Source organism: Parasteatoda tepidariorum, chromosome 12, assembly GCF_982258835.1.
Source record: "Parasteatoda tepidariorum strain Cologne lab strain chromosome 12, Ptep-v5.0, whole genome shotgun sequence".
NCBI lineage: Eukaryota > Metazoa > Arthropoda > Arachnida > Araneae > Theridiidae > Parasteatoda > Parasteatoda tepidariorum.
Window position 1 is genome coordinate 31,588,153 of NC_141766.1, and position 13,344 is coordinate 31,601,496.

Genomic DNA, 13,344 nt, shown 5'->3' on the forward strand with positions numbered 1-13,344 from the left:
TAAATTATGTTGGATAATTATAAGATTCTATTATACATACTTTATTCCCGTTGTGTTTTGCTTTAGTCTACATAGCACTAAGTATTACACTTTCCTTTGATGAATGTAAATTATGTTCGATAATTATAAGATTCTATTATACATACTTTATTCCCGTTGTGTTTTGCTTTAGTCTACATAGCACTAAGTATTACCCTTTCCTTTGAGGAATGTAAATTATGTTCGATAATTATAAGATTCTATTATACATACTTTATTCCAGTTGTGTTATGCTTTAGTCTACATAGCACTAAGTATTACCCTTTCCTTTGATCAATGTAAATTATGTTGGATAATTATAAGATTCTATTATACGCACTTTATTCCAGTTGTGTTTTGCTTTAGTCTACATAGCACTAAGTATTACCCTTTCCTTTGATTGATGTAAATTATGTTCGATAATTATAAGATTGTATTATACATATTTTATTCACGTTGTTTTTTGCTTTAGTCTACATATCACTAAGTATTACCCTTTCCTTTGATGAATGTAAATTATGTTGGATAATTATAAGATTCTATTATACATACTTTATTCCCGTTGTGTTTTGCTTTAGTCTACATAGCACTAAGTATTACACTTTCCTTTGATGAATGTAAATTATGTTCGATAATTATAAGATTCTATTATACATACTTTATTCCCGTTGTGTTTTGCTTTAGTCTACATAGCACTAAGTATTACCCTTTCCTTTGAGGAATGTAAATTATGTTGGATAATTATAAGATTCTATTATACATACTTTATTCCCGTTGTGTTTTGCTTTAGTCTACATAGCACTAAGTATTACACTTTCCTTTGATGAATGTAAATTATGTTCGATAATTATAAGATTCTATTATACATACTTTATTCCCGTTGTGTTTTGCTTTAGTCTACATAGCACTAAGTATTACACTTTCCTTTGATGAATGTAAATTATGTTCGATAATTATAAGATTCTATTATACATACTTTATTCCCGTTGTGTTTTGCTTTAGTCTACATATCACTAAGTATTACCCTTTCCTTTGATGAATGTAAATTATGTTGGATAATTATAAGATTCTATTATACATACTTTATTCCCGTTGTGTTTTGCTTTAGTCTACATAGCACTAAGTATTACACTTTCCTTTGATGAATGTAAATTATGTTCGATAATTATAAGATTCTATTATACATACTTTATTCCCGTTGTGTTTTGCTTTAGTCTACATAGCACTAAGTATTACCCTTTCCTTTGAGGAATGTAAATTATGTTCGATAATTATAAGATTCTATTATACATACTTTATTCCAGTTGTGTTATGCTTTAGTCTACATAGCACTAAGTATTACCCTTTCCTTTGAGGAATGTAAATTATGTTCGATAATTATAAGATTGTATTATACATATTTTATTCACGTTGTTTTTTGCTTTAGTCTACATAGCACTAAGTATTACCCTTTCCTTTGATTGATGTAAATTATGTTCGATAATTATAAGATTGTATTATACATATTTTATTCACGTTGTTTTTTGCTTTAGTCTACATATCACTAAGTATTACCCTTTCCTTTGATCAATGTAAATTATGTTGGATAATTATAAGATTCTATTATACATACTTTATTCCCGTTGTGTTTTGCTTTAGTCTACATAGCACTAAGTATTACACTTTCCTTTGATGAATGTAAATTATGTTCGATAATTATAAGATTCTATTATACATACTTTATTCCCGTTGTGTTTTGCTTTAGTCTACATAGCACTAAGTATTACCCTTTCCTTTGAGGAATGTAAATTATGTTCGATAATTATAAGATTGTATTATACATATTTTATTCACGTTGTTTTTTGCTTTAGTCTACATATCACTAAGTATTACCCTTTCCTTTGATGAATGTAAATTATGTTGGATAATTATAAGATTCTATTATACATACTTTATTCCCGTTGTGTTTTGCTTTAGTCTACATAGCACTAAGTATTACACTTTCCTTTGATGAATGTAAATTATGTTCGATAATTATAAGATTCTATTATACATACTTTATTCCCGTTGTGTTTTGCTTTAGTCTACATATCACTAAGTATTACCCTTTCCTTTGATGAATGTAAATTATGTTGGATAATTATAAGATTCTATTATACATACTTTATTCCCGTTGTGTTTTGCTTTAGTCTACATAGCACTAAGTATTACACTTTCCTTTGATGAATGTAAATTATGTTCGATAATTATAAGATTCTATTATACATACTTTATTCCCGTTGTGTTTTGCTTTAGTCTACATAGCACTAAGTATTACCCTTTCCTTTGAGGAATGTAAATTATGTTCGATAATTATAAGATTCTATTATACATACTTTATTCCAGTTGTGTTATGCTTTAGTCTACATAGCACTAAGTATTACCCTTTCCTTTGATCAATGTAAATTATGTTGGATAATTATAAGATTCTATTATACGCACTTTATTCCAGTTGTGTTTTGCTTTAGTCTACATAGCACTAAGTATTACCCTTTCCTTTGATTGATGTAAATTATGTTCGATAATTATAAGATTGTATTATACATATTTTATTCACGTTGTTTTTTGCTTTAGTCTACATATCACTAAGTATTACCCTTTCCTTTGATGAATGTAAATTATGTTGGATAATTATAAGATTCTATTATACATACTTTATTCCCGTTGTGTTTTGCTTTAGTCTACATAGCACTAAGTATTACACTTTCCTTTGATGAATGTAAATTATGTTCGATAATTATAAGATTCTATTATACATACTTTATTCCCGTTGTGTTTTGCTTTAGTCTACATAGCACTAAGTATTACCCTTTCCTTTGAGGAATGTAAATTATGTTCGATAATTATAAGATTCTATTATACATACTTTATTCCAGTTGTGTTATGCTTTAGTCTACATAGCACTAAGTATTACCCTTTCCTATGATGAATGTAAATTATGTTCGATAATTGTAAGATTATATTATATATATGAATTATTTTCTCTTTGCAGTTTTTTGGATTAGTTTTAGTACATTTCCATGGCCAATATGTTGGATAATGGTGCTGTCCGAAGCATAGCAAAGCATCGGAACAAATTGATGTCCTTAGTTGAAAGCACCAAGAAAAGGAAGAAAAAGAAACAAAAGAAATGGGCTGTACCTCCTAGTAACATTGAGCACTTGGTCTTCAAAAAGATACCGACTAGTCCCATTGATCCAGGACCGCATTTCAATGGTACTCGCCTGGATTTCTCTGATGATAATGCAGCTGATGATTACGAAGGAGATGAGCCTGAAGAGGAATCCTGTGATGAGCTTGACGAAGTAAGAGTCGAACTTATCTTTGAATTTCCGTACTTTGTGCTTCATATGAATAAAGCAAAAACGTAAATGAAGCGCAAAATGAATGTAACGGACATACTTTTGCTTCGGACCTATAAACAGGAAACTTTTCTCATTGTCTGGACCATGGGAGCCCACTGGTTAGAGATTCGGGCCGGGGTTCGATCTTCGATTCCGCTGAGATCTCTGAAATCGAAAGACTTTTGGTGGGTCGCTGGGCATTGCCATAATTTCAGGGATCTGGTGAAAATTTCCTTCCCCTTCAGATCTATGTCTAAATTGAGGAAGTGGGCTCACAAATGAAACCCCCTTTCCGGTTCATCCTCGGAATGTTTCCCAGATCGTTGCCAGTAGTCCATTGTGCAGCTTTAGTGCGGCGTTAGTGAAGTACCTATCTATACCTTCACGGTGTCGAAACACAAAATGACAGTAGGGAAAGTAACGAGACAAATTAACATCTTCTAGAAGAGTACGGGTTACCATAAACGAGAAATCCGATCCTTAGTAGTCAGAACGTAGTGACATCTTTCTCAAAACCCCACTGCGCAGTTTATGTTCATTACATCGGACTATTAAATTGATATGTGGGAGGGGGCTTCTCTCTTTCAGGGCGTATGGAATAATTATATGCAAAGTTGATCACTTTACACGAGTTTGTCTCGTTACTTTTGCTACTGCCATTTTGTGTTAAGACACTGAGGAAGGCTCTTGTTTATAAGCCCGATGCGAAATTATGTCCGTTATTGCATCTTTATTTGTGCTTCATTTACGTTTTTTGTTTTTGCTATATTTATCTTTGAAATTTCGATCCTCTTAGGCAAAATTGTAAACACTGTTCATCCTTGCTCATTTTCGCTCAGGGGAAAAGCAACCAGTTTCCTTTTTTTAAGGAATTATTCACATTCGTTAGTGCTGTATATGAGATATTTTGGAGAAACTGCTTCAAATAATTGGGTTATTCTCTGCAGATAGGCTAACTTCAGGTAATGACAAATATAACAACAAAAAAATGTGTTAGAAATTTCGAATTTTTTGTAATTAGATGCGGGGGGGGGGACTAGACAATAAAAACATAGCAGTCATGCTTATTATTTTAAAAAATTACTGAAATTAAGTTTTAATTAAAGTGAGAAAATGATAAAATGGCGCGAGAATAATAATTTTAGTTATAAACATGTTTAAAATAATTATTTTAATGAATATTTTTAAGTATATGTCATTTTTCAACTGCTTTGAAAGTTAATAAATTAAAACAAAAATACTAGTAGTTTTAAAAAACATTAGAATTTATCTCTCACAGAAGTGTAATTTTCTCGGGGAGATTTCCGTATTCTGATCTGTGGTAGAATAATCTTTGCAACTTCCGGGCAGCGGCCCGCGAGAAACTTTAAAAAAAAAAAAAGAAAAAAAGAAAGAAAAAAAAAATCTTCACAGAAAGGGGACCAACTCGAAGGGTATAACTCGTACCATAACCGGGCAAACATCTAAATTCTTTTTTTTTTTTTTTTTTTTTTAAATTTCCAAGTTTGAAATCTATTTGGCACCTTGGCGATTGCAGTTGGCGCAACTGATCACGAAACGGAAATATCCCCATTTTCTCTCAGTGAGGGAATGCGATAATAATAACGCTTCGCTTTTGAAGTTTATACCCATAAATAAAATTAAAATAACTATATTGTTCTTAACTATCTCATAAAAGGAAATCAAAACACTTATTAATAAATTTTTAAAAAATAAAATGACTTCATAAATTTAAAAGTTCCATTCTCTCAAATTGAGGTAATAAGTGAGGGAATGAAAGGAAATCAAACCACTTATTAACAAATTTTTGAAAAATAAATAAACTTCATAAATTCTAAAGTTCCATTCTCTCAAAATGAGGAAATAAGTGAGGGAATGAGAAAATAAACTTTTTGCTTCTGAAGTTTATTCATATAAATAAAATTAAAATAAAATATTTTCGATGACTAAACCTAGAGTAAATTAACTTCATAAATTTAAATGAGGGAATGAGAGAGAATGTAATAACCCGGATACGATTTGCACACTGAAGAACTTCTAATTTACTGAAATTTGTTTTGCAGTTTTATCAGAACCTATGCAATGTTTCTACAAATACAACGCCATCTATCTGAAATATTCTGAATTGCTATGAGTGAGGAAATTATTTGAATTTTGAGTTGCAAACTTTTTGGCGAAATACAAACTTATTTGAAGAGCAAAAAAATTGACCTAATGCATCGAACAATATGCGTTAATTTTAAAGCATATAAGTTAACTAAGAAAAGTATAGGTAATTCAGTGAGAAATAATGTTTTTTGTATTTGTAGATGAAAAAAGTTTCTTGAAGAGGATGAAATTCATAGGTTTAAAAATTAATAAAGAATATTTATTTCAAAAAATACTTCAAATTTCTGTGTTAATGTAATAAAAACATCTTTAAACTAGATAATGAATTAATATCTTATTCATTTTTATATAGGTAAAAACTAAAATATCCTTTATTTGCATCATTTTAGCTTATTTGCAGAGAATTATCCAATTCACTATTCAGGGAAATTATTTTTTATTATTACTCAAATTTTTCTTTTACAACTTTGTTCGTTGGGATCTTGTGTTTTATAATATCATTTGCTGATCACAATTTATTATTAAATTTGAAAAACTGTTTTTTTTCTCTTATAAATTTTTTTATTGCTTATTAGAATTGAAGCCATGGTATATCATCCTACATGCGTACTTCCGAAGCATTCTGTGACTTATACTTGCTTGATTTTTCATTGATTTATATATTCAATGAAATTTTAGAATTAAATAAGCACTACTTTTAAATGTGATGTCAAAATTTAAATTATTATTCTATTAACCGGAAAAATATAGATTTTTTCAAAATAAGCAAATAAACTTCTTTTAAATTTAATTTCTTTTCTATATGTATGCGTTTTTAATTTTTCAAAACACCATTGTTTAATTCATTTTCTTCCGATGCTAATTTTTAGATAACCTATAAGGTTTATTGGTATTTATTTGTATTACTCTTAGAAACATTCACTTTCAGTTATTTACTTATTTAGTGTAAACATTATATCTAATTTAGTCACATTATGTAAAATATTGTCTAAATTTTACACAGTTGCATTTTTATTAACTATTTTATTGTAATAGTCTTATTAAAAAAAATATTTTTTGGTAGTAAAATAATATCGTCTCCCCATAACTATGAAACTCTACTTTTTCTTAATAGATGGCAGCACTGTTTACATTCCAAAACTTTTAGCGGAATAAAAAGATGATGTTCATGTTTTTAATTCGACCTTAAGTACAAATTTTTTCCTCTTCTGAATTTTTATCCCTTCTTTCCTCCAATAAATTAATAAATGATAATAAATTATAAAGTTAAGTTGAAAGTCTTAAAAAAATTTAAAATTTTAATTTTGATACCAGTCTTGCCGATTTTTTATTAAATATAATTTTCTTAAAATATATAAGTAATAATAATGAAAAACAAACTAAAAGTTGTCATAATAAGTAGTATTTTTCTTCAATTTAAAAAAAAACAAACAAGCATTTTAATTATTTTTCGTTTTTCGAAGAATTTTTCGATCAAATTCCTACTTTTAATTTGAATTTATTTATAAAATTTTTATAAAGTGTTCATATATATATATATATATATATATATATATATATATATATATATATATATATATATATATATATATATATATATATATATATATATATATATATATATATATATATACGTATTAAAGCTTTCATGTTTATAAGATACCATTTAAAGTTGAAGCAATTGAAGCTATCGTGTAAAAAACACCGATAGTTATTAAAAAAGATGACCACTATTTATGACTTAGGACAAAAATCATATTTTTTATTTAATTTATTATAAGACCAATTTAATTTATTATAAGACCAAAAAAAAGTGAAAAAGCTTAATTTTCCAATAAATTATATTTAAATTATTGTACCAATAAAATGCAAAGACATTTGCAATTATAAAGTAAAATAGAAGAAAAATTCAAAGATTAACAACACAATAATTATATTAAAACATTGGTTTCCACGTTTTAAATAACATTTTCTCAAAAGTAACATTTTTGAAGAATCGTTACTTAAAATGTCAAAACAATGTTTTAATAAAATTGTGCTGTTTTATTTTCGAATTATTATTTTTATTATTTTTGGGATCATAATTACTTCTTCAATTTCTATAAATATATAAATAAGTATAAATAGTTTTCTATATAAATATAAATAAGTTTAGTCATCATTGAAAAATCTATGACAGAAGTATTTAAGATAATTAAATATTAAAATAATTAGAAATATTTATAATAAACAAACTAAATAATGGCTAGAAACATTAAAAAAAATCTTAAGTAGTGAAGTTGGGAAATGAAAAAGGGAAATAGAAAAAAATATCCTCTTAATTTTTAAAACGAAACTTAAATGCTGAAAAAAATATTTTCAGGAAACAAATTATCCATAAAACGTTAAAAGAGATATAGTCTATCAGAAACGCTTTTAAAAATGCAGTGCTATCATAAAAACGCCCATGAAAAAGATTATATACGAAGGCAAAACGGAAAAAATAAAAATAGATCTTAGTTTTAGCAAGAAAATTTTAAAGCTTAACATCTCAATTTTCCAATAATCCTACTTTAAAATAAAATAGTGTGAAGTCTAATAGTAACCCTTTTAATAAAAACAAATGTTTTTTAAAATGAAAAAGTTAGACAGAAACCAAAACAAAATCTTTCTTAATTTTTAAGCAAATTTAAATGTTAAAAATCTCAATTTTACTTTTTCACATTGCCTTATTTTTAGTAAAAGTGACCATAAAAGACTAAATAACGTTCATTAGAAACGCTGTGTCATTATAAAAACGCCGATAAAAGGAAAAAGTAAGTAGGAATAAAAAAAGCGAAAGATAAACGGAAAAAAAATTGTAATATGATGTTAGATTCATTTTCTTCTTTATTAAATTTATTCTAATTCCCCCTCCCCCTAAAAAAAACTGTCGGATTTTATATTTGAGAGTTAATTGCTCATATAATTTAGAGGGACAAAAGTAGTAATAGCAGGCATATATGCGGCGGAAGTGATGGGCAGTCAAGGGGTGCTTATTTCTGCCCCAACCGGAAGTTACTTATTTCTGCCTCGCCTACAACCGGAAGTTGCTTATTTCTGCCCTCCTATGAACCGGAAGTTGCTTATTTCTGCCCGCATGCTTATTTCTGCCCGCCTGAAAATCGAAACTTCGTCTGCAGCGTCATGGGGAGCTTATTTCTTTTTTTTCTTAAGCCTAATATATTTTTAGTTTCGGTTTCTGTTTTTAATATAGTTTCGTTTCTTAAATAATATTTTTATTTATTACTTTTTGAGGGTGGCAACATTTAGAAACTTTGTTATTTGGGGGAGAAATTGTATATTATGATGTTATGACGTCATCTTTTATTACATAACACATAAATGCGTTTGATCTAGTGGCGCCATCTATGTGAGAATTTAAGAAATAAAATAACTTTAAATCTATTTTAATATTTAAATCTGTTTTAATATTATTTATTAAATATAATTAAGGCTGAGGATCGAACTCACGCCATCAAAAAAGCCTTCGTGGGTCAGTAGTTGGATATCATAACCACTGACCCACGAATGCTTAGTTAGATATGTGTTAATAAGTTTAACTTTTGTATTCTGAACACGTGTATAAATAAAAAGGATTTGATATCGATATCATCCTACAGTTTCATCGATATATTTTTCACTTAACCTTTGACAGTTATTAAATAATTATTTCTGCCCCTCTTAATGTTATTATAACTTTCTCTGGGTGGCAACGGCACTGATCATACACATGTTAACTGATAACATATAACAAGCTAGATCTTGGGGCTATGACGCATGTGTTGAATTCAGTTCCTTTCACTTGCGCTGGTAAATAGTTAAGCATGTGACAGTTTAACATTTTTCTGATTGGTTGTTAGAGTTATACTTTCATGATTTGGCAACTAGAAGGATAGAGTGACTTAATTTCCCCTACCCCCCTCTTATATTAGTATTTCACTTGTTCTTCTGTTGTGTCTCGATTAAGTTTTCGAAAAGTTTTTCAATTCACCATTTCGTTATGGACGGTTATTTAAAGAGAAAACATGCTGAAACTGAAGTAAGTACTATTGATTTCTTAGTAATTTACTATGCTTTTAAATTTATTGTTAATAGAATTGTTTTATTTTAACTTCTAGCACTAATTCGTTTTTTAGGCAGAGCATGTGACAAAACTTAGTTAACTTTAAAAATTTTATAACTACGTTATTTTTATTATATTGATGATAAATAGTATATTGATAATGTTAAATAGTATTATTTATAAAACTACTGAGATGCGTTAATCTGTATCTTTAATTAACCAAGAGAAAGTAAATTGTTATGTACATTTTAATTAATTATTTTTATTTTGTTAATAATAAAAATTACTCATCTTCTTAGTTACAAATTAGGAATAGTTTTAATTTTTTTTTTCATTACGTAATCTAAATGAAGTTAATATTTATTAAGTATGACTACTGAGAATATTAAAAGTATTAGAATTAAATGTATATTAATTTTAAATTAATAAATATTAGTTTATACGATTAGATACTTTTATCCCTATCGTTTGGATTTACGGCTATCAATGTTGTCATTTTTGAACCCAGAAGACAATGGAACTCCTAGATCTTAAGACAATACATGTCTTCGAAGAGGACTTTGTGAGTACCCATGTTATATGAGGAGGAAGACTACGAAAACCTCCTACCCTTAGTCCGACGACAAATAGTGGGATTGGTTTCGTTAACCAGTATCCTGTGAATGTACAGAGATCAGAGGAAAACTTAAGGTTTTAATAAAATAAATTTGAATAATTTAAGAAATACTATATGAATTCTAATGGTGTCATCTATACTTAAAATGTTAGAAAGAGACTATATTAATAACTCTTAATTTTAGTTATTTTTTAACATAAATACAGTTGATATAAACGACTATAATTATTATTTACCTATTTAATATTACCTATTATTAACCTATTCAATAAAAAAATATACCCTTTAATAATTAATACCAAAAAGTTTCATAAAAACTAGAAACTTATTACAAAAATATAAAAATTATTTTTGAAAAACTAGAAATTTTTCACAAAAACAAAATTTTTTTCTGAAATATTAGAAAATCTCCCTCAGAAATAAAAATATTTTCTAAAAACTAGAGCATTTTGTTAAAAAGAATAAATAACGACATATTTATATTATCAATTATATATTAAATTTCCTTAAAATTTCAAATGAATTATTTTAAATCTAAGAAACATGTAATGGGAATTTTTGCCGCTTTAAATTCAATTATATTAAAAACATGTAATGGGAATTTATCGTTTTATTACGTCGTTTTATTCAGTTATTACAATATACGATTCATTTATTACAATATTATTACAATTACGTCGTTTTATTCATTTACTTCATCGTTTTATTCGTTTTATTACAATTTAATATTATAATAATGCAAATAACTTACTTTATTTTCAAATTAGGAGGTAATGTTAAACTAACTATAGCCTTTCTATTTGAAAGTATATATTTAAATGATACTGATTACAGAACTTGAACATGTTATCTATTTCTCACAAAATTTTACAAAGATAATGTCTGTCCGGGACGTTTGGGGCTTATCCACGTTTTATCAATTAGTCATAATAGCATAGTGCTTCATACTTGTTATAGAACGTGGGAATAAAATTATTTCTTAGAAAATTGTTAAGAAACATATGATGTATGCTCGCAGAAGTGATTGGGTGAAACTTTGAATATAATGTTATTTATTTTATTAAAATATATTTTGTCTTTATTGATCATTTTCACATGTGAAAAAGTTTATATTATCAAGAAAAAATTACACTCTTTAATAATTAATAGAAAAAGTTTCAGAAAAATATATAGAATTTTCTGAAAAACTAGGAGATTTTAGCAAAAACTTAAATATTTTTATAAAACTAACAAATTTTTAACAAAAAAGTAAAAATATTTTCTTGAAAGAGAATTTTTTTTTTGTAAAAGCATAAATATTTTCTTAAAAGATAGAAAATTTTTAACAAAAAGTTAAAATTTTTAACAAAAAGTTAAAATTTTTTCTTAAAAGATCGAAAATTTTTCTAAGAACATAAATATTTTCCTAAAAGATAGAAAATTTTTAACAAAAAGTTAAAATATTTTATTAAAAGACAAAATTTTTTGCAAAAACGTAAATATTTTCTAAAAAGATAGAAAATTTTGTGAAAAAGTTTGAAGTATTTTTATAAAATTAGGAAATTTTTAACAAAATGTTTAAAAGATAGAAGATTTTTTGTAAAAACATAAATATTTTCTCAAACGATAGAAAATTCTGTTACAAAGTTTGAAATATTTTTATAAAACAAGTAAATTTTTTTTTTTTGCAAAAAGTTAAAATATTTTCTTAAAGGTGAACGTTTCATATTTGTTTTTGTAAAACGATTTATTTTAGACAGAACTCAGGAGGTAAAGACTTTTACTTTGCAAATAAATTCTTAATCGTAGTAATCGAAAGGAGTTATGAACATTATCATAAACATTTTAACTGTGTGTTGTTAATTATTTTTCTTGGTGTCTCAAAATTTTCTTTTTTTTATTGTAGGAAGGAAACAGAAAAAGATTCTCAGCTTTAGTCATTGATTTTGAAGGTTTTCAACTTTCATCAGGGGCATACATTGTCAAAGAACTTGCTTTTCATGCTGTAAAAGGTAATTCCATTACCGGAGTGTGTACATTCCAACCACCGTTTCCGTTTGAAGAACTTCCAACACAACAGAAAATGCAATATTCTTGGACAGTCCGAAATATTCATCAAATAGATTGGAACCAAGGAGAATTACCCTACGTTAAATTTCATACTATGTTGACTTTTTTGTGTGATATGTATTCACATATCTATGTGAAAGGACTCGGAAAACGGAAATTTTTAGAAATTCTAACCGGCAGAGTGTTTTACAGTTTGGAAGATTTTGGCTGTCCTAAAGTAGATGAACTGATACCAACTTTTTCATCGTGCACTATACATTCACTAGATTTTAAGCATTGTGCTCTCGCTAAAGCGAAAGCATTTGGACGATTTCTACAAGACCTATAAATAGGACAAGCACTCGGAATTCAGCATAAAGTTGTTCCTGGAAGTAATATAGTAAATCTTATAAATGACTTTTTTGCGAAATAGAAAATCAGCTCCAGTGGAAAACACTTCCAATGCATTTTCACAACCGAAAAAAGGAAGATAGATCATTCCACAAATAACAATAAAAAGATGAAAAAGAGTTGTGAAAATGCATTGGAAGTGTTTAAGAAAGTTGTGATCGAGTCCCATATATCGTTTTTTCGACGAATTCATAGAGATGGGAGTCTGGATGGAGGATGAACTTTGTAGAAAGTAGTATTTAAATATGGGTCCTTGTCCCACACTCTGAATGCTTCATAGAACCAACGGATTCTCCTGCCTTCATGATTCAAAATTAATGTTAAAATGATTTTATAGAAAATATTTATTGATCTAACTTAAAGTAATCATCTTAAAATCTTAACGAATTAGGAAATAATGTAACATTTTTATTTCTTTTTAACAAAATTTTCTAGTTTTTCAGAAAATATTTATGTTTTTACAAAAAATTTTCTCTCTTAAGAAAAAATTTTAACTTTTTGTTAAAAATTTGCTAGTTTTATAAAAATATTTCAAACTTTTTAACAAAATTTTCTATCTCTTAAGAAAAATATTTATGTTTTTACTAAAAATTTTCTCTTTTAATAAAATATTTTAACTTTCTGTTAAAAATTTTCAATCTTTTAAGAAAGTAATTATGTTTTTATAAAAACAATTTCTCTTTTAAGAAAATATTTTTACTTTTTGTTAAAAATTT

General features: G+C 27.0%; 1 protein-coding gene across 1 annotated transcript; it reads left to right on the plus strand.

Moving 5' to 3' along the window:
• The first annotated feature begins 9,090 nt into the window (after nt 1-9,090).
• On the plus strand, nt 9,091-12,660 carry LOC147801001 (uncharacterized). The gene is made up of 2 exons (XM_087155806.1): nt 9,091-9,549; nt 12,075-12,660. Exons 1-2 carry the CDS (start codon nt 9,511-9,513, stop codon nt 12,564-12,566), a joined length of 531 nt encoding a protein of 176 aa, XP_087011932.1. The 5' UTR covers nt 9,091-9,510; the 3' UTR covers nt 12,567-12,660.
• Nucleotides 12,661-13,344: the final 684 nt, after the last annotated feature.

Excerpts from the sequence above, each read along its gene's own strand:
- LOC147801001 (XM_087155806.1), top strand. The coding sequence starts at position 9,511 with ATGGACGGTTATTTAAAGAGAAAACATGCTGAAACTGAA. Across the intron at positions 9,550-12,074 it reads GAAAACATGCTGAAACTGAA|GAAGGAAACAGAAAAAGATT; the intron begins GTAAGTACTATT and ends TTTTTATTGTAG.